The sequence below is a fragment of the Embiotoca jacksoni genome, unplaced genomic scaffold, assembly GCF_022577435.1.
Source record: "Embiotoca jacksoni isolate LCO1_2020_lvr unplaced genomic scaffold, fEmbJac1.0.p SCAF_49, whole genome shotgun sequence".
In the NCBI taxonomy this organism is placed as follows: domain Eukaryota; kingdom Metazoa; phylum Chordata; class Actinopteri; family Embiotocidae; genus Embiotoca; species Embiotoca jacksoni.
In genome coordinates, this window is record NW_027185402.1 from 627,447 (window position 1) to 651,770 (window position 24,324).

Here is a 24,324-nt window from a genome sequence, read left to right on the forward strand (position 1 = left end):
TTTTAATTTTTAAATACACACAATATGTTGGTAGTTAAATGTGTTTACCTGAAGATTAGACACAGAAAGCCACAGTCAGGGCAAGTAAACACGACGAGGAAAAGGAAAAGAGCGAGAGATGGAGAACAGAGAACCTGCAGTTAAGTGCTGTGATACAGGCTGCAGGTCCCTGGCGGCGCTGATGTGGGGAACAGATGTAAGCCATATCCACCCATCAGGTAGCTAGCCAGTGTTTGTTCAGTGTAACCCAATCAGACACTTCCTGTCTGCGCTGTCATCTGTCGGCAAGGCCTCCCGTCGGAGTGGGTGGGGGTGGGTGGGGGTGTGTGTGCGTGCAGAGGGGTCAATGATGACACACCGCCGTGTTAATGACTCGTATGCCAGCCCCGGAGGCTACTCAATTAGATCTGCTGCTGGCAGAGTGCTGTGTTTAGCAGACGGGCCATGTCAGGTCCCATCACCTTGGTGACTGTTTTTTTTTTTTACAAAAAAAAAAGTGTGAATTATTTTCGATCACTGTCAGTCATTTTTACAACAGACCCAAAGAGTAATAATAACAACACAAAGTTGTTGTTTTTTTACTGCAATTGTACACCACTGTCTTAAACATCTCCAATATATCTGTAAATGTAACCATGGTAACAGTAATTCCCTTTTATTCAGAAAGAGTACAAATGGCCAATAAGCACACCACTAAGAAGAGAGTGGGAGTTTATTAAAACATGCTTGGTACGTCCCCGGAGTCTAAATCAACTTTTAGTAAGTTAAAGCAAACATAAGAGCACAGAGGTACACAGTACATATGAAGCCTTCTTTACTTTCTCCTCACTCAGTGTGAAGTGCAGCTGAATTATTCTCTGCTCCCAGTTTTACCTTGTGCCTATATTGTCCATAACATTGCAGAAATAAGACGTGTAGTATTTACCCTGGTCGGCTGTTGTAAGATCATAGACAGAGAGATGATGGACAGGCGTGCTCTGCTCAGTCCCAAGTCTGTTTGTGTCTGCAATGACGTGTGCTACTTTGCAAGATAAATGCAGGATGATTGTTGAATGTAATGACACCTAAAAGCCGCTGTTTTCATTTCCCAGGGTTCACTCGGGCCTCCTGGCATCGCAGGTGTTGACGGACTGAAGGTGAGCTCAATCATTTCAAGAGACAACACTATTTTCCAATATGTTCTGGCTGTTGATTAGTTCTTAGATAGAATACCTTATGATGTCAATCATGTTGCAAAATTGTCTTTAATAACAAATAATTTAATCTCATTCAGCAGTTAAAATCTTTTTTGTTTTTAATATATAATTCAACAGGAAGATTTGTAAGGCACTTTTCATTTGATTACCGAGGCAGCTGTTTTTTTTTTTCCTTCTATGGATTTGTTTTAATTACACAATGCATTTTTTTCACCTTGTCCCCGTAATCCTTGTAAATTTTTCCTGGACACGAATAACTTCCCTCAAAAAGTCTACAAATTAAGTTCAGACAGCTCATTTCCCTCCACACCTGATAGTATTTTCTCCTGAAAAGGCTCACTTGAACATAAAACGAGTTTTCATTCATCTTTTTGGCCATGTGTTACACTTTTCATACTGGAAAAGTTCTGACAATTTCAAACCACTATTCTATTTAGGAGCGTAGCCCCGGGCTGCATCTTTAAGTCCTAACCACAAAGTACCGTTTTGGCTGCCTGCGACTTTGTTCACACACTCGGCTCATTTCTGCATTTCATTCTCAATCCAAATGAAGAAGACACAGTGCAGGTGTTTCACAATGGGGAAATTGTTATTTATTCCAGAAGAAACGATGATATAAGTGATTTGAATGGATGGTGAGATGATTTGAGGGGCGCCATCTTTCTAATCTCAAGCATGCATTCATAAAGATATGAGAAGAGAGGCACGCATGCCTGTAATAGGAACCAGAGTAAAGAAGTTTCATTTTGGAGAGAAAACCATACCAGCTCTGGATACAGCAAAAGCTGAAAGCTTAATTCCATACTTGTGAAAGGAGCGGGGTTTGCCAGCACCCATGAAATAGAACTCCAATGCTGTGCAATGCAGTTATAAGGCAGAATCTGTTATGGTATGTAAGTCTCACTCATGCAGAAAGTTGAACTCTAAAGCAGTTAAAGCAGCTCGGGCAGCAGTGGCAGGTTGACTGGCAGACATCATATTGATCTGACATCGATATCCACTAAAAGGGGGGCGATCGCTAATGCAAATTTTATCAGTTAGGAGTTTTTAATCAGACTCCATCATCATTATGGCAATATAGCATCATCATCACGTCAATTACTCCCATATGTGGGCTGATAAATCATACATGGTTCTGCATTCATGAAGAGTTTCACCACTAGTGTGTAGCTGAGGGGATACTCCCTACATGGATCATACACCCTGATGTTCCCACAAGGCTTCATGAAAGCAAAGCATTGTGGGGAAAAATGAAAACAACAATAAGAAACAGAGAAAGAACAAAAACGTTTAGTACTGAGATGAAATAAAAGTATGTTCAATAACTCAGCTCTCCGCTAACACTGAGCTGCCAATTGACATGTATTTTAATCACAATAATAGATTGCTTTATTTTCCATCCTAGCTACACTAATCAGCTTCATCTGGTTGTAGTTGTCTGGGTTGAGGAATAGCTACTACTCTTCTAAAAGGCTAATGATGTGGTCAGTTTGCAAAGGTCAGCAGGTTAATTGTTTTTGGCAACAGATGGACTGAGGTTGGTTTCTCAGTTTGATCCGCAGAGAACCGAGATTCAGACGGCAAACTGGCATTCATTAGATGGACTTGGCTTTCTTCTTTCACTCATATACAGAACAAAACCAGAGATAATTAAGCTTTTAATCAGCTTGTTTATCCTCAGTACTTGCAGATTTGCGGTATTAATAATTTTATTCCTCTGAAGTTTTTTTTAAGTGTGATGGGATTTTCTCAGCTGTAGACCGACACTAATGAATGGAGTCTATTCTTTTACAATACTGTAATACTATTAATACACTCTCTTGATTGTGCAGACAACGAACACTTGGGCACCATTCACACAATCCTAACCTCTGATAGGGCTTAAGGTTATGGAAAAGACAATGTTTTTCTTTTTTTATCTCCTTTCCTTAAGTTTTAGTTCAAATTGCTTAAACAGCACACTGAATGTAGCCACTGTGTGTATGTTGTGCTGTCCATAGGGGGATGTTGGCATCTCAGGATTGGACGGTGTCGCAGGAGCCAAGGTCGGGTGCACACATAGTCTGTGTGCTCTTATTCTTGTAAATTCATGACGTCTTTTTATGTCCTTTTTTTTTTTTAATTCATGCAAACTTTTTTTCCATCAAAGAATCACTTTTTTTTATTTTTTTTATTTTACAATTTACGTTTTGACCATCTGACTTTTTTTTTTTTTTTCATTCATTTGTGTATCCTTTTTGTTTTTTTCATTTTTTGGAAAACATTTATTTTTTTCATCAACAAATATTTTCTCCATGACATCAATGTGTGTAATGAAATGTGATACTGGTTCATACATATCAGTTTTAGTGAAATTTACTTTACACTGAAAACTGCATGACTTCTTGTAATGTAATGACAATAGATCTTTTTCACGGATATTTTTGGCTTTTCACTGTAGGGAAAGCACAGGTGTATCAATGATGGCTGTTTTTCACAAAGGGAAAGGCCTGCTTTTGTGCACGTTGGTTCACTGTCATGGTTTACTGGGACACTGAATGGAACTAAGCAATCGTTTGTACACTTTTGCTTTCCCTGCAATGACAAGCCAAAATATTGGTCGTGAAAAAATACTTCAGAAAAGCTGATATCAAGGATCTGCCTGGGGAAAAAGCAGCCATAACACAAGAGAATTTCAAATAGTCAAACACAAATTTAACCCCAGATGCAATCTGACCCTAAATGTCTGCAATAATTCTTCAGCCTAACCCAACCCCCTCCCGAGCTTTTCTGTGTTTAATTCTCTGCTTTCCTTTCCAACAGGGTGAAATGGGAGAGGGAGGTGAAAAGGTAAAGTGCTAATTCACATCTCCGAACATTATCGTAAGCATCAGTCTGATGTACGTTAGAACAGCCGTCATGACTAAACAGCGGCAGCCCTGCTTGAACGTCTCACAACTTCAGCTCGTTTTCTTTTTTTAGAGGTGACTCCCATCTGAGATTTGTCCATCAGTGAGTCAGTGATTCAGTGAGTCACAAAACTGCCCCCAGTTTCTCTGAGTCGGGGCCTTGAAGGAGACCAAAAACAATCCCATACAATAGCCTCACAGAGGAGTCGCAGCTTCACTCTCTTCATTCCCAAATTCTGGTGCCTTTTATTTACAGTCGCTACAGCAGCGGGTGGGAGGTGTGAACACTGACCGGGCCGACAGTGCGGGGAGGGAAGTGATGACTCGGCGTGCTTCATCTACCACTAACTGATCCTCAGGCAGTTGTTCTCGGTTGTTGTTCTGAGTCAAATCAGACACGTATTCTTTATCACTTACATACCTGGTTTCCTGTAATAATATGGCTTTGTGGAAACAAACTCCGAGCAACCACTGCTCACAGCATCATGGGTGTCCTGTGGAGAATTAGCTGAGTACAAATATCATTTAATGTACAGTTAAAGAAACACAGACAGGAGATTATGTCACTTCAAGAAAGTCGTAAATATAACTGATTGGCCTGAGAACGTAGATTGGTTTCTAATATATCATGAGTCCAAGACGACCCACACTGCTTTTTACCTTCTAACAGATAAATTTATAGATGGAAAAATAAACAGCAATGTCAAGCATAGGGACTGTTTTAGTAATCTCACTTTCTAGAAGTTCTTTTTAATATTCTCCACAAGGACACAACCTTTGAATTCATTCCTTGGAACTGTTATTTGTTGTATGATTTGCAGTCTAATCATAATATAATATCATGTGGATTTATTAAAAGTTAAATGATCTGTTCCCTACCAGAGAGCACTAAAACTTGGCCCGAAGGGCTATGAAATTTTATTTTTGGAGGAGCCAGATATGCAAACATAAACTGTTGTTTTTGGCTTTGGTTGCTAACTAATTAGCTACCAAGTAAATTCAAGAAAACAAGAAGCATGGAGCCTGTTACCACAGGATTATTTTCCTGAAGTTCTGACATCACAAAGATGTTTTTTTGCACAGAGACGTCACCCGTCCCTTTAAATCCTTGGATTTTTTCATTCACCTTCAAATTAGTAAAATATTTTTCTATAACGATATTAAATGAACAGGATTTATAGCAATGCAATGATTTGTAATTTATCAATGAGACAAGAGTCGATGGCAACCTGAGAAACTCTTGAGAGTCTGTAAGTCAACTCGGCAATGCTTTGAGCTAAATGCAAACCAGCATGCTAACAATGGCTATTTAGCAATAATTACAAAGTACAGGAGTGGTGATAGGAATTTCTGTCCTACTGTAACACATGAGTCTCTATCATAACTGTCAACCTCATAGTGGCCCTTGAGGAAAAGTCAGGGGATCATCAGAGTCATTCAGGTGAAAGATTTATCTTCTGGGAACCATGAATGTTCTCAGGAAAGAAAATGATATGGCAGCCTGTCCAATATTTGTTGAGATATTTCAGCCTGGACCTGAAAGGTAGGACGGCAAGTCTGATGACATTACCATCCACTGAGTCATGCCGTTATCATGGCTAGGAGCAGCACTGACATTTCATCTGTTTCACACAGATGGAAAAGTTGGGAATTTAGAAGTATTGCAGTTGTTTACGCCAGGAGTTTAGGAGCTTCACAGTTCCTCCCCAGAGTGTATTATGTCACCTGAAATCTGTCATATTTCAACTATGTGTGATGACTCAGTTACCAAAGTGAAGATGAAGTTCATTATGGCTGTTACATGGAATTTTCTTCATCAATCGCAGAAAGAGAAAAATGGTGTCCTACTGTGTTTTATGCCTGATGAAACAATCAGTCAACTGTCTTTGTGTTTTAACTTCAGATTTTCCAGTGTAACTTTTTCCTGTATTTTAATTGACTAAATATGATTACACGTGATTTCGTTACAGGGTGATATTGGTGAAGAAGGCCCAAAAGGTGATATGGGAGAGAAGGTATGTAAATTACACTTTTTGTTCTCCTTGTTTATGTCTTGGAACACGTACAGAGAAACAGCAGAAAGCCTGCCTGTGGCCAGAAAACACTAAAGAAGTTAATGTTAGCCATCTGAGGGGAGATCTGTGGAGAGCAGCAGAAGCAGCTGAGGTCAAGAGCCATCAGCTGTTCTGTCGTCAAGGCTGCACAACAGAAATCATCCCGCCACTTGATGCATCTTTTGTATTTAATGTGGACTTAATTGCTATGCTTCGCTGATGCTACATTTTCTGGTTGGATGGCTCCTGCATTAATTTGGGAGCATTTATCACCAGGACAGCTTGTCAAGTTGAGATCCATTTCCAAGAAAAGGGAGAGTGGAGCTCTGCTGGACAGATTGTTCAGAGCTAAACTAATGGATTCATGTTTCTGTCTAAAAAGCTTTTGTTTTCGGGAAAAGTTTTTTTGTTTTCTATTAGTACACTGGCATCATGTCCAGAGGCAGATTATGCATCCAATCCAAAACTTGACAGGCCGCCTTTGCTGTTATTATTTTGTTAGAGCAGCATTTATGAAAATAGGTCAGAGCCATATTTGTGTTGGGTGACTTCATGACATAATTTTGGCCTCCTTACTCTTCAAACATGTTTAAGTTTTAGAAACGGAACAATTATGGATTGGAATAAATGATTATTTGAAAATCTGTTCAGCTTCACACTTCTGGGAAAAGATAAAGTTTGTTTCCAAAGTTGCCAAAAAAAATGGCAATACCTGATGAAAAATGGAAATACAGTTTCTGAGAAGGGACAGCCAACACAAAAAAATCAGAAAATACAGTTTCTGAGAAGAGACAGCCAACACAAAACACTGCGATGTGTTTTACATCAAAAGTGCTCCTTTTTACTACAAAATACTGAGTTAGGTATAAAAATAAAATGTAGCTGATAGACCAGCAGCAGCGTAGAAGCGGTGTACTCAAAATGTCACTGCCAATTTATTGCTGTTCAGCGGAGAACAACTTTGATAACTTCTCACTTTATGGGTGCTGTGGTTTTTAAAAGACTGCTGAACTCCGCAGCCAAGAAAGACACCATTGGAGGGAAACAGATGCAGGATATCATCTGTGGAAAATGAGTGAACAAAAAGGAAAGTGGAGGGCGATAAAACTTTGCAGCTCGAGCAATGCTTTGATCTAGTCCACCTTCGTGCAATAAAAGGAGCAAAAATGATGGATTTTTGCTGCAGGAGTGAAAAATAAAAAGTGGAATTGAATACTATGGGAATTCAGACTTATGTCGTCAGTCACCTGCCATTCATTCTGCAAGTGCATACTCATGTATTTTGCAATAAAGAGAGACAGACGGTAATGTTAAGAGGTAGAATTTTTTTTTTGTCATGTGTATTACCTCATCTCACATCAGGGCAGAGAAAGTGTTTAGTTTAACATAGTGCACAACATATGGCAGGAATAACTTCAATCAAGATACATACAGATGAGTTTAACACATGTCAGACTCACCGAGGATTGATTGATTTTCAGTTCGAGCGAGAAAAACGTATGCCCAAGCCGAGGCCCCGTCGTCAGAGTTTTGTGTCTGATCAATTGCGCTTCCATTATATTATTGTTGTTTCACTGGCGGAGGAGGAAACCAGAGAACAGAGGGACACAGGAGGGGAGGATGGCATCTTTTAGTCTTCCATGCTGAAGATGCCAAAGTTAACAATACACAGCACGCACTGCGGGGGAAATGTGGTAACACGAGGTGAGAGGTGAGGCAGTGAAAGCTCCGGTATGGTAAGCAGAGAGACCTCAGGGAGTACGGGTGGGGGTGGGGGTGGGGGTTGCAGAGTAAGCAGTTGGGCTGTGCTATGCATGATACATCGGGAGATTGTTTTGACGGTGGAGGACCTGTGGAGTGTGAAAAAGACTAAATCACAGGAATGTAGTGAACTCTTGGTTACGTGCATGCTCACTTTTAAAAACCAGTTAAAAATGCTAAAACTTTTTTTTTTTTTACATCCTATAAACTTTGAGTTTCTATCATGAATGACTGAAATATGAAGTCCTGACACTGATACTTCAGTCAGTGGTTAGTTAAGTTGTACCACAGTGTAAAAACAATCCACTGTCATGCAAATTTGCTCATTATGCATTTTATGATTGTATTGTTATTATTCAATTTTAACGTAGTTGGTCAAGGCATAGCTAAAATAATGGCCCCCAACAGCCCCCAAAATTCCTGGCTAATTGTTTTGTATAGGTTGTATTTAGTTTATTGGTTGTGAAAAAATGTATAAATTGTCAAATTGTTAAACAGAATAGCTTGACATTTGGTGAAATATGCTTATTTGCTTTGTTGCTCGGCGTGAGATTGGAAAGATTGATGTCTGTAAAGTAAATATGTTGCTCAAACCAGCAGCACGTTAGCTTATCTCAGTTTAAAGACAGGAAAAAGGAAGACTGTTAGCTTGCCTCTGTACAAATGTAACAAAATCCATCTCGCCAAAATCTCTGAAGCGCTCACATTAATATGTTGTATCAAAACAATTGGTAAAAATGGCCATTTGCCATTTAATGGAGGATTATGTTCCCAACAGGGATATTCTCTTGTGTAATTATATTTTCTAAAATAACAATTTCAGATGTACAGTCATGAATTATAAAGTCACATTAATTATAGCTGTCAAAAAGATGTGGCTGAGGAAAGAATACCAAGTGGTCAGGAACAGATATCTTAATTGTACTTCAGAAAAACATTTGAGCAATTGCACTCACTTCCTTTCCGTCACTGTTTATAGTTTGTTTTTGTAAAACATTACCTGCTGTGTTGCTTTCATAAGTCATCAACTGTGAGGAGAATTGTTTCCAACAACCTCTGTACGTCCATCACTGGCCTCATTTAAAACAAATCATTACCACAGTTAAAAGCTTTAATTCTAAACCATTTACTTCCGATGCATTCTGCCTAAGTATTTAACTACCTGTGAAATTAACTTCTTGTTAAAGTTGAAGCTCACAGATAGAGACATTCTTCAAAGGTTAAAAAAGAAAAATAATAATAATAAAAGCCAAGCGAACTCTTGGTTTGGTTTTGGGAAGTGCCAGGCTTAGAGTGCTTGGCTCGGCCAGCGTGGCACAGTGGTTGGTATAATTTTGAATCCTAAGATCCGGTCCAGGCTCTTGTGAACTGGCCACATTTCAGCTGTTGGCAGGGCCTTTCTGCGCTGCGAGCCAATCATAATTTGTGTTGCCTCACATATATTCTGACTCGGTGACTGAAGTTGATATTCAGCTGAGGCCGTTGAATGTGGTCATCTCTGCTAATGGCCATCATGTGGAGTAAGAGTCATGTTTTGAAGGCTGCGGCGGTATTAAATGGGGACATTTGTCAAAATTCTGCCACAGCTTCATTGCTCCCTGATTGATTCTCTCCATCTCTTTCGCATCTCACTCCTCAAGTAAACAGCTGGAAAATGGTCTGATTAACCAGGCATACATTACGAGACCTTCACGCTATTATCTTTTAATGCCAATATGCAGTGACAGGTCTGCGTGCCTGTAATGAAGTGGAGTTGTGGTGACAGCTCTCCATCTTACTCTGCTCTGCGGTTAAATCCCAGACTGGAGCCTCACCGTGGTAATTGGCCCAGCTGGGACATTTCAGCACTCTGTGCCACACCTCAGCTCACCTCCCAACTCCACTGCTTTTTCCATCTCATACGACTACATTTGGAATTGATTAAACTTTGGTAAAATCTCTCACTCGGATCTCGAGCTTGGTGTCACTTGTGTTTCGATCTGGCACGACAGAAAACGTTAGTTGGGTTTTCACTTCAGCAGCAGGGAGTGAAGTGTTAATTGCTTGTGTAGCATCCTCCCATGATTATTTTCACATGGGTCGTGATGGCTTTTTGATTAAAACCGTGTAAACTGTGCTGTGAATTTGAGTTTTTCACAATGTTAGCTCCTTGTGGTCCTGCTGAGATTAATAACGGAAAAAATGTTAATTATGCTTACGCAGAGTCTTAGCTTAATTATGAGCTTAACAAGGTGAGATCTTTTGTAGTTTGTTTTTTGTTAAAGGTGTAAGAATTAAGTACAGATGTGAGGCCTTCTCACGTCTCCATCCCTCCCAAAAAGCAACAGGTGTAAACCAGCTCTGACTTTGATGTTTGTTTTCTATTCAGCGAGGACACAAAAAAAAGTCAGGAAAATGGGCCTCTATATAAAGTTTCCTTTTTTACTGTGATTTTAGGTCAACCACAACATGATACTTGTGTTTTTTCTGAAGTATTTGGTCGTACAGATTTCTAATTCATAGTGCAAATCATATGAAAGTCTTTCTTTTATCCTTCATATTGTAAATTGTAATATAAGGAGCTTGTTTTTGCAGCTAACTGTAAAAGTTCATCCACTTAGATCTTACACCCTCAATAAAATCTAAAAGAACTTGTGAAAACACTCATATAAAAAAAAATGGAAAGATAAAATTTTAGATAGGGATCGAAGCATTCTTGAGTATGCAGCGAAGCCCAGCTGTAAACAGTAACACAGTTTATTGTCTGCAAAAAAATGCCGCAATTAAACATTGCCTTGTGTGCTATGCATCATAATGACTCCCATAAAAAGCTGAGGGCAAGAGGCATTCCTTCAGCAACTTCTGAGCACGAGGCGTATGTGTAGTGAAACCACAGAGTCCACACCAGAGCTAAAGACCCCGTCTCCTTCTCCCCACTCCTTTTTCCCACCAACCGCCCATAATTACACTTATTGGCCCCTTGTTTTATGTCTGTTTTTACTGTACACTGCAGCAATAATGCAATGCATAGGCAGGCGCTTCAGTTCTGGATGTCTGCATAACCTTTCTGGAACAATGCGATATAAGAGGCTCTGCCTCCACCTCGTTCAATACCTGAGGAGAGTCAGTGAAAAAAAAAAAAAGTTAAATGCTTGCAGTTAGCACAGTATATCTATCAAGCCTCTTTCCTCCTGTACAGTTGTGGATTTCTTCTTATATAGTGTAAGATTTCACCCCTCATGTCATCACCACTACACAGCTGCAGTCTGACAGTGTAAAAACAATGAAATGATTCCCAGCTCTGTAGTTACAGAAACGCTGTCTCAAACTTTTGTGAGAAGGTACATTCAATGTGAACACAGCTTAGCATAGGAGACAATCTTCTTACTAATTGGATTCCCAGCCAATTTTTATGCAGACAAATGCAGCAGTTGTGAAATTATGTTCTGCATTGTTCAGTAAATAGGTTTCTTTCGTAACTCATCATTTTTGCGACTGTGATTGCACAGTAATGTTCGTTCCTGTTGTGACCTTACAGACAGCCCTGTTGAGTCTCATAATAGCCTTTGTCACTTTTGTTTTTTCATCTTGTGACTTTCTATTATTTGCTTTTTTTTCTACCTTTTTCTCAGGGAGATGCGGGCTCCTCGGCAGCAGGCATTAAGGTGAGAGCTAAGCTAATCTTAATGCGAAAGGTTTTTCAATGTCTGATCCTCATTAGGAGTCAGTTGCATCAGGTCTTTGTAAATTCATATTACAAGTAAATATTTACATGTCATGACGTTTAAAAACTAGTTATTACATATAATATAATTAGCACTTTGTATTTACATATGATAACTTGCAGGTATATCTTTTGATCCAGCTTAGTTTCCCTTTGCTTTCTATGTATGGCCCATGTAGAGTGAAGAGTGATATAGACAGCATATTTGACCTCATACTTGATGTAGACTTTTTGGAAATTATATCATCATAAAAACTTGATATAGATACTGTATATACTTCTTATTACAAAACATGTCAGCAACTTCAGTGTAATTACCCAAATAACATCAGGATAAAGCCCAGTTTTGTTAACTTAAAAGAGCAATCTCACTGTTGTAAAGTGAGTTATGTTAGAAAACCAGGCAGTCTATCTAGTGGAAAGGTGTTCTATTTTAAAATTGGGTCAAAAATGTGAAAACACAGAAAAAAAAATCCTACAACAACCAGCATGCTTGGTGTTCTGTCCTCTAAAAGTTTTCCCCTGGTATTAGCTATTAGATATACTTCACCCATAGACCCCGGCTTCTGTGGAGGCGGGCTTGTGAAAAACAAGGAAGGACAGTCTGTAGTTTGAGGGAGGGCTTGGATTCTGCAAAACTAATCTAGATGACATCATCTAGAAGAGTTTTGCAGGTGAACGACCAGGCAGAGCTCAGTGCAGGAAACAGGGAAGACATAATTCCTGTTGATATCCTTCCAATTTTCTGAATGATAGGAAGCCTGTCAGAAATGGGTCAAAGTCCCTTTCATCATCAATTGAATCTAACTCCTGGCACTAAGAACTTAGAAAGAATTTTACATCCAAACTTAGTAATGGATTTACAAATATCTGGTCCAACACAATGCAAAAATGGAGCAGTTGAAAAGAAAACTCTTTGCATGTATTACAGGGTGAACCTGGAGAGCCTGGACGAAGTGGACTAAAGGTAATAATTGTAATTTGCTACTCATGCACTTTTGATACACAGCAGATAGACAGTAGTACATAAATATATGTAGCTTTCTTGGTAATATGGCTTCAATCTTATGGACTAACCATAGCTATATTTTTGTTAAATATGCCTTGTTACAATTTATAATGGTTTGCATATTGATAAGGGACTTTGTTAAGAAGATATTTGTCCATGCAGAAGCAGTAAATACTCAACAGACAGCAGCTTTCTCAACAGTGTTCATTTTCTCCAGTGAATACACACATCTGGACAAGCTCTAGTCGGTTGTGTAACATAAATTAAGTTTGGCGAAGAGCATGCAAACCTCAGATTAACCCCACTGTTTAAAGTTTAATAAGGATGGTTGGACATGGGGGTGCAGCTCACTGAGCAGAACCTGACACCTCAACTTTACCTTCTGAACAACACACTCCAACTCATTTTGCATTTACTTTGGCTTCACACTTGTTTCGAGCTAGTGTAAGGTCTCAGGTGTCACACTAACACCTCTGGATATATTAATCTTCTGTCTTTTGTTTTCTTATTTTGCTCCATTTTACTGTGACCTGTATTTGCCACATCTAAAACCACCAGGTCATCCCAGTTATTCTGCATCTAAACACAGAGGTTTTTTCTTTGTTTAAGCATTGTTTGCTAATATATCCTCTCTCTCCCAACCACTGTTTGAAGCATCAAAGAAAATCAGGAGAATATTGCTGAACAAACAGCTGCTGATGAGACACTAATAAAATAATCATGCAGCAGAAGAGGAGCTGTTTCCTACAAAATAAAGACTTGTCTATTGACGAGACTGCTGCACCAGTGCCTCATCTAATTCCACTTTTTAATCCCATGTGTTGTTTGCCATTAATTTCCCCTCTCTTTTCTGTGTTTGGAGAAACTGGTTCCCGACTGACTGGCTTTTTAGTGAACGTGCTAGGTTTTTTTTGCTGCAAAGAAATCAGTTGAGGCCTATCTAATTTTATAACTGCTTAATCTTAACTTTAATTTTACATCCTTTCTGCTTGCTGACACACAAATACCGATTGTATTTATCATCATAGTGGGAATCATAAGATTGAGTTGTTGTTCCCTTTTCAATATTACAATTGGATGGTGTTCAATGTGTTGGTGAAGTCCACAAGAAAGACTTTAATTGATTCATTTTCCAGTGCTTTCATCAGCCACAATGGAAATTTCCAGTCTCCTCTTTGATCCCTTGAGTGCCATAAGAGTTGATCATTCTTGTGAAGCGATAATCATTTCTTTTTATACTCCATGAATACAATAGTCTTATTTGAGCGTTAAATTATCCCAAGTCTGAATGTCTTATTTTGAAAGTGGCCTCACAAGGGACTTGACCTCAGAGTTTTCCACAGTCGATTCAATTGACTGTGCGTTACTCAAACCTTTGGTTATGGTAGTCTGGAGTTCTCAGCTTGACAGTGACCCGACCTTGGTAACGGAGAAATAGGCCAACTCTCGACTTCGCACACTGCCAAGCTCTAATGACCTTGAAGCCACGGCAGCTCTCTCAAACCGCTTTTGCAACGTTAACCCAAAGTATCTGACAGTTTTCCCTTCCAGAAACCAGAACCTTTCACACCTGCCCAAATCAATCAAATCATAAAAAATATAACTCCATTGCACTTTGTGAAGGGTTGAGTGTTATAACGAGCACTAATCACGCTGTCAAGCCACGGCTGCATGAGTTGGTATGAAAGTGCATGTGCAGTACCTTCCGCGAATGCTTACCGCAAGAAAATGACAGTCAACTCACACTTCTGGACAGCAGGCCACTTTTCAGAATTACAAGTGGTTGATAGCCAGAGAAAACACAAATAGAAAATAAAGTGTAGAGCTAATAGAACCCCAAAGAGCCTACAAATGAGGCTTGACTCAGCTTAGCTTGGCTTGGCTGTAACATGTCACACTCTTCCTGTGTAGGGAGAGCCAGGACTTCCAGGGCTGCCTGGACTCCCAGGGATAAAGGTAAATGCTTCGCTGTTTTTATCCCCAGTCACTCCCCCGGTGTCGTCCCTGTCCATCCGCTTCAGCTCGCCTGTAGCAGAGTTCAGAGCAAAACTCAGCTGACCCATCGTCATGCCTCATATGTGACACATTAAGGTCTCATAATCTTGCCTTTCCTGCTTTGTGGGATTTGTACCTAGACTCTTAACATTAAATCTGCAGCAGTGGTAGAGGCACAGTAATACCAGTGCAGTGAAAGGCGAGGAGTTTAGGGCAAAATGACAAAATCAAACAGGCGGTGCTTTTGATCTGAGCATGCCAGAAGTCAGCAGGGAAACTGTCTCGTTAAGATTTGTGAATAGCATACAGGTCTACGAATTAATGATTGAGTCACTGCTTCCCTGGCAAACACTTAAGTCTCGTTCCTGGAGGTGGCAATCAAGAATTTGTGTGCAAAATGTGTCAAAACTACTGCTTGTAAAGAAACAGGAAGTTTGATTTTTATTTGATTATTCAGAATTTTTCAATCTCTGTTTTTATGGATTTAGAGAAAGAGTTTGCTCTCTTTTTTTTTTTTTACTGTATCAACAACAGATGGTGAAACTAAATGCACAAATGGCACATAATAAGTCACTGCCATCTTATGGTTAAAGAATAGCAACCACACCAATTTATTTCAGGACCATTAGCTTGAAATATAACGTGAATGCAAGGAATGCTCACACAGGCATGATGATGATGCTTGTTACTGTTTTGGTTTTGCTTTTACTCTTTGAATGCTTATGTGCTGGCCTTGTAAAAAAAAAAAAAAACTTTCATTTTATATTTTATATACTCCTGTTTTTACTTAAGAGTCCTGTACTGTATGCTTGATGGATTCTAACAGTATTTTGTTAACGTAGCACTCGTAGGTTCTACGCACGGCTTGCACTTTGTTCTGCTCCGCATTCTTTTGCTGTTTATTCGATCAAAGTTTAAAACTTTGGGGGGCAAACGTCCATCGCCTCTCCAAAGGGCTTCCAGAGTGCCTGATGTACTGTAGGTGGGAACTCTGGTTGCCGATGGTGTCACATTGTATTGCAGTCAAGTCATTTCCCAATCAAATGCAAATCAAATCAAATCCAACATCGCACCTCATACTGGAAGCTCGCTCCTCATAAGTGAAAGTGCAAAAAAATGTTCAAGCTTCTTCATAAGTGGCACAGACGGTGGTTTTCACACACACTTAATCAGAACACTTCTGCGTGCCCTGATGAGTTTCTAACAAGGTCAGTCGTATCGTCTGTTTCGGCTCAGAGGAGAGAGTCGTGAATATACACAGTACGTGAAAGCACGGCAATGAATTAGCAAGCCACTGATAGTGTGTCTGCGTGTGATTTATGCACGTGTTCCCTGAGTGTGTGTTTGTGTGCATGTACAAGTGTGCGAGCAGAGATGTGCATGCCTGTCGTAATGAATATACTTGGCCATGCATCTTGTGTGTGTGTTTTGCGCTCATTAGTAGTACGACACCAAAAATGCCCTGTGGAAAAATGAGTAATAGTTGCTGGGTTTTTTTCAGGGTGAGCCTGGATTCCTCGGCCCCCAGGGAGAGCCAGGGCTTCCAGGACTCCCAGGAACTAAGGTGGGTGACTTAATGTTCTCACAGTGATCACATCAGTCTTGTTTATCACAATGTGAGAGGTATTTTCTGCTCAGAATGACACCGTGCATTATTCAAATCAATAATAATGAGATGCAACCTCTCTGCCAGATTTATTACGTCCCATCAGTGTGAGCATCATTGAAATTGCTAATTCTTCAGTGTGTCTGGTCTCATTATCCTTTATTCTCTCTTTACCAAGGTGAATAAACCTGTTTCTTCAAAATGTCTCTTGGAAGTGGTCAGAGCGAGCTAATCCTTTGCTGCTACCTTTGAGTTGTGACATTATCAGACTGTGTGGAGCCAGCGGTGACAATCCACGCACATGAGAATTAACATTCGCATTGTCCTTTTGCGTCTGGCTGTTTGCTGTGCATTGATAATCAAGATGTATTAGTCTTGCTTTGTCCTCTGGCATTCTCTGTTTCTTAATGAAATGTCAGGATGAAGCCAAAAAGAACGAGAAAAGCAGGAAATATTTGGCCTTCTTAGCTTTCACATGAGACAACCAGGGTTTTTACCTTATATTTTATTGTGGATTTCTCATGATGTAAAAGATAACAAGTTTTGTGACATTCATCAAAATACATGTGGATTTACAATCAGCTCTCTGCTTGACTGATAAGTTGTCATTAGAAAGCAGTTATTTGAAAAGAAACCAAAGCCTAACTGAATCAACAGGGGTGAATAATTGGTTGTGTCCCTCCTGGTTTAAAGTATGAGCAATAAGTTGGAGACAGTATGGGCTCAGAGTTATACCACATCCCCCTCTATTGGCCGTCTTCTGTCACTTCGCTTTGAAAGAAAAGTGCACACACCTACAGAACAAAACAATATGCATTTGTCTTTATTTAACTTGAAGGACAAAGAAAACTTGATCCACGTGGATGTTTTGGGTTTTTTCTTAAAAAATACACTCAACCTTGTCGAGGCTCACGTCTACCAGTGAGCAGATTGTGCTGACTCTGCATATCTCCATGTCGATCCGTCGAGTAAGCAAACGCTCGAGAAGGGTGAGGAGTTCTTGCAGCAGATTCCTTCAGTCGATGCTGCGTTGCGTGAAGGAAACTGATCACGCGTGATGCTCAGGAGATGCACCGTAGACCTTCTGCTGACATTAAAAAGAAACTGATCAGCAGCTCTGTGTGGCAGGTTAAAGCAGAACAGCAGGAACTCAGCTTTGTTATCAAGCAGTTTGGTCTTTTGTCTCTGTAGGGTGAGAAAGGTGACTTCGGACCACCAGGGAAGGGTGACCGAGGAGAAATTGGACCTGTCGGACCAAAGGTCAGTAACTGAAGTACACATGTGCATTCATGCCCATATGAATTAAATATAAACCTGATCCTGTAGCAATGAGCTGCCTGCTTGTTGCTTTGCTGCCATCTAGAGCCTCTCTGATCAAAGCACACACATACTTTTGAATTAAAGTAAAATGCCTTCACATCTCATCAAACAGTCACTTTTAGTAACAAAGAAAGCTGGTTAATCCATTATAGTCTGTAATAAATCCATTGCATTCCCTTGAGTCCGTGGTAATGTAAATGCAATATAAATTAGTTTACCATTGTTTATGTCTGGCACTGACCCGGCAGGTAGTTTAAGCTCCAGTCTAAACTTATACAACGCAGAGATCTGCTTCACATCCTATTAAAAGTGAAACCCCTCCTTTGTCTGTGACAGAGTTCAAATAAACACATTCTCCCTTGCTTGGCAGTTAAGGCATATTAAAAGCTGCTTGTGTTAGTGAAACTGACTGTGTTGCTCTCTCGGGAGGAGCGCAAGAGGTTGATGATATGTCCTGTGAAATGTGAATGAGAAATGCATCGAATTTTTTATGATGAAATGGAACAGTGTTTGTTTTATGTTCTCCAGAATTATGTTCATATCTTAAGGACTCAGCTCTTTTGTAGTGTTCCTGAAACCACTATTCTCTTCATTATCTGTGTTTTTTCACTCATTGTAGGGTTCACAAGGAGAAGCTGGTACACCTGGTCCTAAAGGGCCAAAGGTGAGAGTGGCTGATATGTTTTCTTTAATTTAGTGGATGGAGCATCATAATTAGCTGATCTTTGTTTTAAAGAACCAGCATCATACATTTTGCCGTGGTCTTGGATTTCTGCCATTTGGTAATCACTGCTGGTTCTAATGTCTTGAACTTGTAGGATGTCAAATGCCAAGAATTTTAAGATTCGTGTTAAATTGTGTTAAAGCTGTAGACAAACTGTGCAAAGTTTGATATCATCAAATCTGTGTGTAATATTCAACGCTGCAAGTATCATTATAGTGTTGTACTTGTGGTACTTAATGACAAAATCAGAATAAATATAAGTTAAATTTCAGTTTCATAGTTACACATACAGCTGGATCAGAACATGTTGCACGACAGCAAGGTATGATGTAACAGTTTCATTTTGAAACATTTAGACCACTTCAGAGATTTCTAGAGTATTTGCAGGCATTTCAGTTTACACAATTGAGAGTGTAGCTGCAGCAGTAATGGCAGTTTTTTTTTTTTTAGCTCTAAATATTTATATTTGTCTTCACACATCAGGGGGAGACTGGAGATAAAGGAGACTTGGGGTTTGCTGGCCCAAGGGTAAGCAAGTGTATCAAAGATATGCCTCTGTTCTGCTGCTCTGTTTCTTTAACTTATTTCTTAGTTGTATGATGTTGCGTCCTTATTAATACTCAAAACTTAAATTTCCAATGACATACTGTGTTACACTGCTGGCAGTTATTATTACTGCAAACAGATACACCAGGGGGCAGTAATTAACCTATAGCAGATTTTTTTTGGAACAGGGGCACTCTGATATTGGTCTTAGATATAACATTTGTTTACAAATGTATGTTAATGTTGCTGATGTGCAGGGCCCACCCGGGCAGAAAGGAGACCAAGGAGCCACTGAAATCATTGACTACAATGGCAACATTCAGGAGGCTTTACAGGTCGGTCAAATCATGACTTAATGCAGCTCGTTTCACAAATTTTTCTTATCTGTAAGAGTAAAGGGACATGAAGAAACTTAACAAATTATTTACGTTTGGGATTTGGCTACTTGTGAGTAATTTACCTTCTGCTACATCGTACTCACAATACACCAAGATTTTTACTTTGTATTCGTCAAATTGCAAATCATTCATATTTACAATGCAAAAAAATGATTGTTCTGATTCATTTGCAGGGGAAAAGTAAATAAGTTTGATAATTCACATTTTTAAATCGTAATGTTTGGTAAGACAATGTAAAATTAAAGTGCAACTACTTTAACAATTTAGCACTACATAGATGATACACATAAATAATGTAAACATTTATTTTAAACCAAGTCAGAGGGAGTTTGTGAGCAGAAATATGCTGACGCAAAGGTATTCTTTAATATGTGACCTTTGCAATCTTATCTCTCACCTCCTCCCCATTTCCACTCCTTTGGCAACTGCAGAAGATTACCACTATTACAGTCACGGTAATTAGGCTTTGTGTGTTCTGTGTATTGTGTCATCTCCACCAGTGATTCATCTCTGTCCGAGCATGGGCCCAACCCAATCCCAACACTGGTTTGCGCTGCCCTGTTGTATTTGTGCTCCCTCACCTAGCAACTTGTTTGCTTAACAGTTGATGAAACCGTATTCAGTGCTGCGATAATGCTTCTGTGTAACCGTCCTGACTTGCTGCCTGAGTTGCTGGTTTTTCTCCTTGAATGTCCATAAAACATCCTTTAAAACCATCACATGATAATGTTTCTTTTGCAAACACTCTCAGTCCACTTCAGGTCAAAATCCTATTACGTCAGGTGCTCCAAAAGCCATGGCTGGTGTTAATTTAAAGGAAAATCTGTTTGGAAATATTCACCAAAAAATACTCACTGCTATGGTTATAGATACTGTAAGATGGGTCCTGCTTTATTAGCACACTCTGTTTTAAAGAGCTCCGTTCAAAATCGAGTTTAAAGACCTTCATTATTGTAGTTTTGCATTTGTGTGAATCTAAAATGTTTCTTGAATTAATAACTGACGGTTAATTATAAAATAAATATATTCACTATATAAGGTAAGTCACTTAAATCAATATGAATTATTTTCCATGCAAAAAAAAGTGCATTAATACCAAGTAAATATTGTTCCGAGTTTGTAAATTTGCTCTTCATTTGTGCCTCATTCAGTGAAGTTTATTATTCCAGAGTGGTAGCCTTGCATGTTATTTTGGTTAGTGAGGTAGAAAATGTGCCCACTTGGCATCACGCATCTTAAACTAACATTTCCTTGGAAAATCACCCTTATTTACCACAAATTAACAAAAGGAAATTAGCAGTTTTAGTTTGCCACATTTTAGTGTCTTCCTAGTATTTAATTATACGTATATAAGTTAGGCTACGTGAGCTAAATTTAAATACTTAATTAAGTCTCCATACCAAAATAGAAATAAGTGTGCTGAGTTTGGAAAACCATTCTTCATTTGTGCTCTGCTCTGTTAAGGTGGCACTTTTGGTTTTATTCCACAATGATAAACACATTATGTTGGTTTGCCTGGTAGATAAATAGCATATTTAGCTTCAAACTGAAAATTCTCTGAGAAACTTCTTCATCAAAAGCGAATCTACACACATTTGGATTTTGCTTGCACTCATTAATCATTCTGAAGTTTCCAGTTAGAGCAGAATTTAGAAACAAATGGCTGAGTTTTCATGGTAATAATGTCTTCCATTTCCCTGAGTTATCGCTTTCAATGCTGTCAAATTTATGATTTATTTGCGACATGATCATGGAGCCCTCACATCCTAACATCAAAATATATAATTCTGTCGCTGATAATAATTATTTCCACGTGCTCTCGCTGTTATGACTTCTGCATGTGTCTTTCAGTTGAGCATCCTGTTATAATTCTAACATGTTTTTTTTTACTGTTTTGCAAATCATTCGTGTGTGACGTTCCTTCTGTTATTAATGACAGGCAATTCTCCCTGTTAGAATCCAATTGTGGTGCATTCAAACTCGACAAAGTAGATATTAAGCTGATCATGCAGAGATAAAGTTCATCTGTTAAATAGAGACGTGATCAAATCTCTCTTCCTGTCCAGGGTCCTCCAGGGCCTCCTGGGCCACTTGGACCAGAGGGCATTAAGGTAAAAAAAAAAAAAATGTTCAAAGTTTTCTTTTTGTGTGTGAATATCACATCGAGTGGCACCTTTTTATAGGTCACAACATATCATTTCTCGACAATTTCTAAATCTGTTTATAAGGTTTTTATAAAAACGTTGCCCCTCTCTTTGGTCCCAGGGGGATCGTGGTATGCCTGGTCTTCCTGGACTTGATGGAGAAAGAGTGAGTGGATCTTTTATTTTCATGTATAGATGGGTTCACTTTTGAATAAGTTTATGAAGAACTGTGACCTTTACGTATATCACTTTATATTTATTAGGCGGTTCACTGACATTGAGGCTATTTAAGTCTTGATGTTTTTGACTACAATACAAAATACATTTGCATAAAGAGCCAAATGAGGAATAGTATAAACAGTTGAATCAAAATTCTCTGTTTCTTTTCCGTCCCCTCAGGGCTATAAAGGTTCTAAAGGAGACATGGGAATGCCTGGAGCTTCAGGCGAGAAAGGAACAACTGGTTTACCTGGTTTACCTGTAAGAATCACTAGTAGCCTCTGAAATGGGTTTGTTTCTTCACACTTCAAAGATCTCAGACAACAGGTGTCATGAAGCTTTTGTTCCTCAGGGTGTCAATGGTGTAAAAGGGGACAAAGGAGATTCAGGACTACCTGGTCCTCAAGGTCCATCTGTAAGTAACATTTATAATAACAGACTGTAGATATGCTCACTTTTTTTTTTTACTGATGCTGTTTGTAACAAACCACATTGCAAATTACTGTTATATTGTATATTGTACTGCTAAAGTGAAATGCATTGAATGAATCATAATTTGCTGATATAATTTCTAATATTTTCAGATTACCGGCTCCCCAGGGTCATCAGGGCCCCATGGACCCCCGGGACCTATGGTGAGTTTCTCCAAAACTCAACCTAAAAAGTTTTTAGGTACACTGTTAAAAACCTGATGAAAAAAAAAGGCATAAATAACTCAAACTGCAGGAATATGTGCGTTTCAAATAAGTTTAAACTGGCAATGCACCTCATGTTTACTACATTGAATAGTGTGACATCTTAAATAAAAAAAAAAATACTTATCTTGAACTAAATACAAAGTCAGACTGATCTAAACTTAACCCTGTTTGCAAATGCTCAAATGAGAGTTAACTACTGATGTAGGTAAATAGCTGCTGCATGTGCATGAGTCATGGGAAATATGTCTTTCACAATAAAAGCGCAGCAGCAGAAGTTCTGTAGACTTCAAAATTAAAGTTTACTTTTTTTCTCACCATTTCTTTTTCACACACAAATCTGCAACCCACTCAAAATGGCCCGTGACCCATAAATGGGTCATGACCCACCAGTTGAGAACCATTGCCTTTGACACATTCCAAAAACTTAACACATAAAATAAAATGACTAGACCCCTATCCAATGAAATGTTTCACATGCAGCATCTGCAGGTGCAGAGAAATGTTTTTCTCTGTTAATAACAGCTTGTCGTGCAATGAGGTGCTGCACAATGTGTCAACACTCCAAACTTATCTCCTCCCTGTGGTAAACAAGCCCACCCCAATTACAGCAACACATGCAAAGCATACACTGTAGCGTGTCTATGATTCTTGTTACAAGTTTAAAGTCTGGTCAGACACAGAAATTGTACATTTTCCCTGCATATACTGACCTCAGCTTATGACAGTAGCCTCAGTCACCACACTTTTCTTTTAAAAGCCGTAATGCTGACAGACACAACTGGAAATGTGTCTTTTTTTATCCACTGCAGTAACTTCTGTGGGTATTTAGAGTCTGCAAAAGACATTTTCTGTCAGTCACAGATTACATCTTCCATCTGTCTGAGGACCAGTACACCAGTTGGACTTCTGTAAAATTCCACAGCAGTGTTTACTTGTCTGAAGTTACCTCGGAACAAAATTGAAATAAAACATAGGGCGGAGCGCCTGTCATTACTCGATTGTGGGAAATTCACTGTGCTGCTTGTTCTACTCGTCCCTTCCATCATCACAGGTTTCACAACAGTTTATTTGCTGTTGTTTGAACCACAATACAGAAAGGTGGAAAGATAGAACACTGATTTAGAGGAGGAAAGACAAATACCTATTAATGATCACAGTCTGGGAAGGTACTTTACAAACTTATATTTATCTGTTTATGTTTTTCAGGGACCTCATGGCTTCCCTGGACCAAAGGTAAGTCTCAACAGAAAAGCACACATACAGTTACATCATGATCCAAGTATGTGTTCTGTGTTTGTGCATTTTTAGGCTGTTTTAAATTATTGTATCCATCCTGTCAATCACAGTTTATTAACAGTTAGTATGCTTCATATACATCATAGTGTGCTTGTTGTCACATATATCTTTAAAGTAGCTCGACAATAAATCTGTCAGCACAAGGAGATCTTAACTTGAACTTCATTGATGTTTTCAAGGATTTGAACTTCACCTCATGGCCGTTCCTCTGTGAATAGAGTTACTCTGTTGTCATGGAAATAAGACATCTGTTATCTTGTGACCTCAGTCTAAAAATGGAAAAAAAAGAAGTTGTTAAACTTTTCATTTCTAAGGTCAAGAATAATACTTTAAGGTCGTCTTGAGTATTTTTTTTTAGTCTTGTCCCTTCAACTCGGGAACATTTATCATTGTCATAGAAAATAATGTGTCGGAGGACATGTCAATTATTGTCTCATGAATAATGTATGATGAGGATCCAGGTGCAGGTTTTACTGAAATGATGCACACGAAGGAGCCCAGAAGACCCAAAAGAAAGAAGCATAAGTGCAATTGCAGATACCTTGCGGTTATCTTTTCCTGTTTTCATAGGGTGAACCTGGTTTGCATGGTGCGAAGGGTATAAGAGGGGAAGCAGGACACAAAGGGGACCGTGGACCATTGGGTCTCCCTGTAAGTAGTGCAGTGCACCACAGTATACCTCCAACCACACAGCCTTGCCCCGTGTTTTGTTCAGGCACTTCTAGAAAACCCTCATTTCTATTTCAGCCCTGTCATATTTCTTGTTG

General features: G+C 39.1%; 1 protein-coding gene across 1 annotated transcript in view; it reads left to right on the plus strand.

Moving 5' to 3' along the window:
- LOC138210923 (collagen alpha-1(XXV) chain) overlaps window positions 1-24,324 on the plus strand; it is a 148,740-nt gene that overhangs the window by 113,132 nt on the left and 11,284 nt on the right. The window contains exons 11-30 of the mRNA XM_069170359.1: window positions 1,092-1,136; window positions 3,197-3,241; window positions 3,999-4,025; window positions 6,055-6,099; window positions 11,511-11,543; window positions 12,534-12,569; window positions 14,523-14,567; window positions 16,108-16,170; window positions 17,404-17,472; window positions 18,152-18,196; window positions 18,740-18,784; window positions 19,060-19,137; window positions 19,632-19,655; window positions 21,267-21,311; window positions 21,466-21,510; window positions 21,744-21,824; window positions 21,916-21,978; window positions 22,148-22,198; window positions 23,468-23,494; window positions 24,128-24,208. Of these exons, the coding sequence (XP_069026460.1) occupies window positions 1,092-1,136; window positions 3,197-3,241; window positions 3,999-4,025; window positions 6,055-6,099; window positions 11,511-11,543; window positions 12,534-12,569; window positions 14,523-14,567; window positions 16,108-16,170; window positions 17,404-17,472; window positions 18,152-18,196; window positions 18,740-18,784; window positions 19,060-19,137; window positions 19,632-19,655; window positions 21,267-21,311; window positions 21,466-21,510; window positions 21,744-21,824; window positions 21,916-21,978; window positions 22,148-22,198; window positions 23,468-23,494; window positions 24,128-24,208 (993 nt within the window). The remainder of the gene's footprint in view (window positions 1-1,091; window positions 1,137-3,196; window positions 3,242-3,998; window positions 4,026-6,054; window positions 6,100-11,510; window positions 11,544-12,533; window positions 12,570-14,522; window positions 14,568-16,107; window positions 16,171-17,403; window positions 17,473-18,151; window positions 18,197-18,739; window positions 18,785-19,059; window positions 19,138-19,631; window positions 19,656-21,266; window positions 21,312-21,465; window positions 21,511-21,743; window positions 21,825-21,915; window positions 21,979-22,147; window positions 22,199-23,467; window positions 23,495-24,127; window positions 24,209-24,324) is intronic.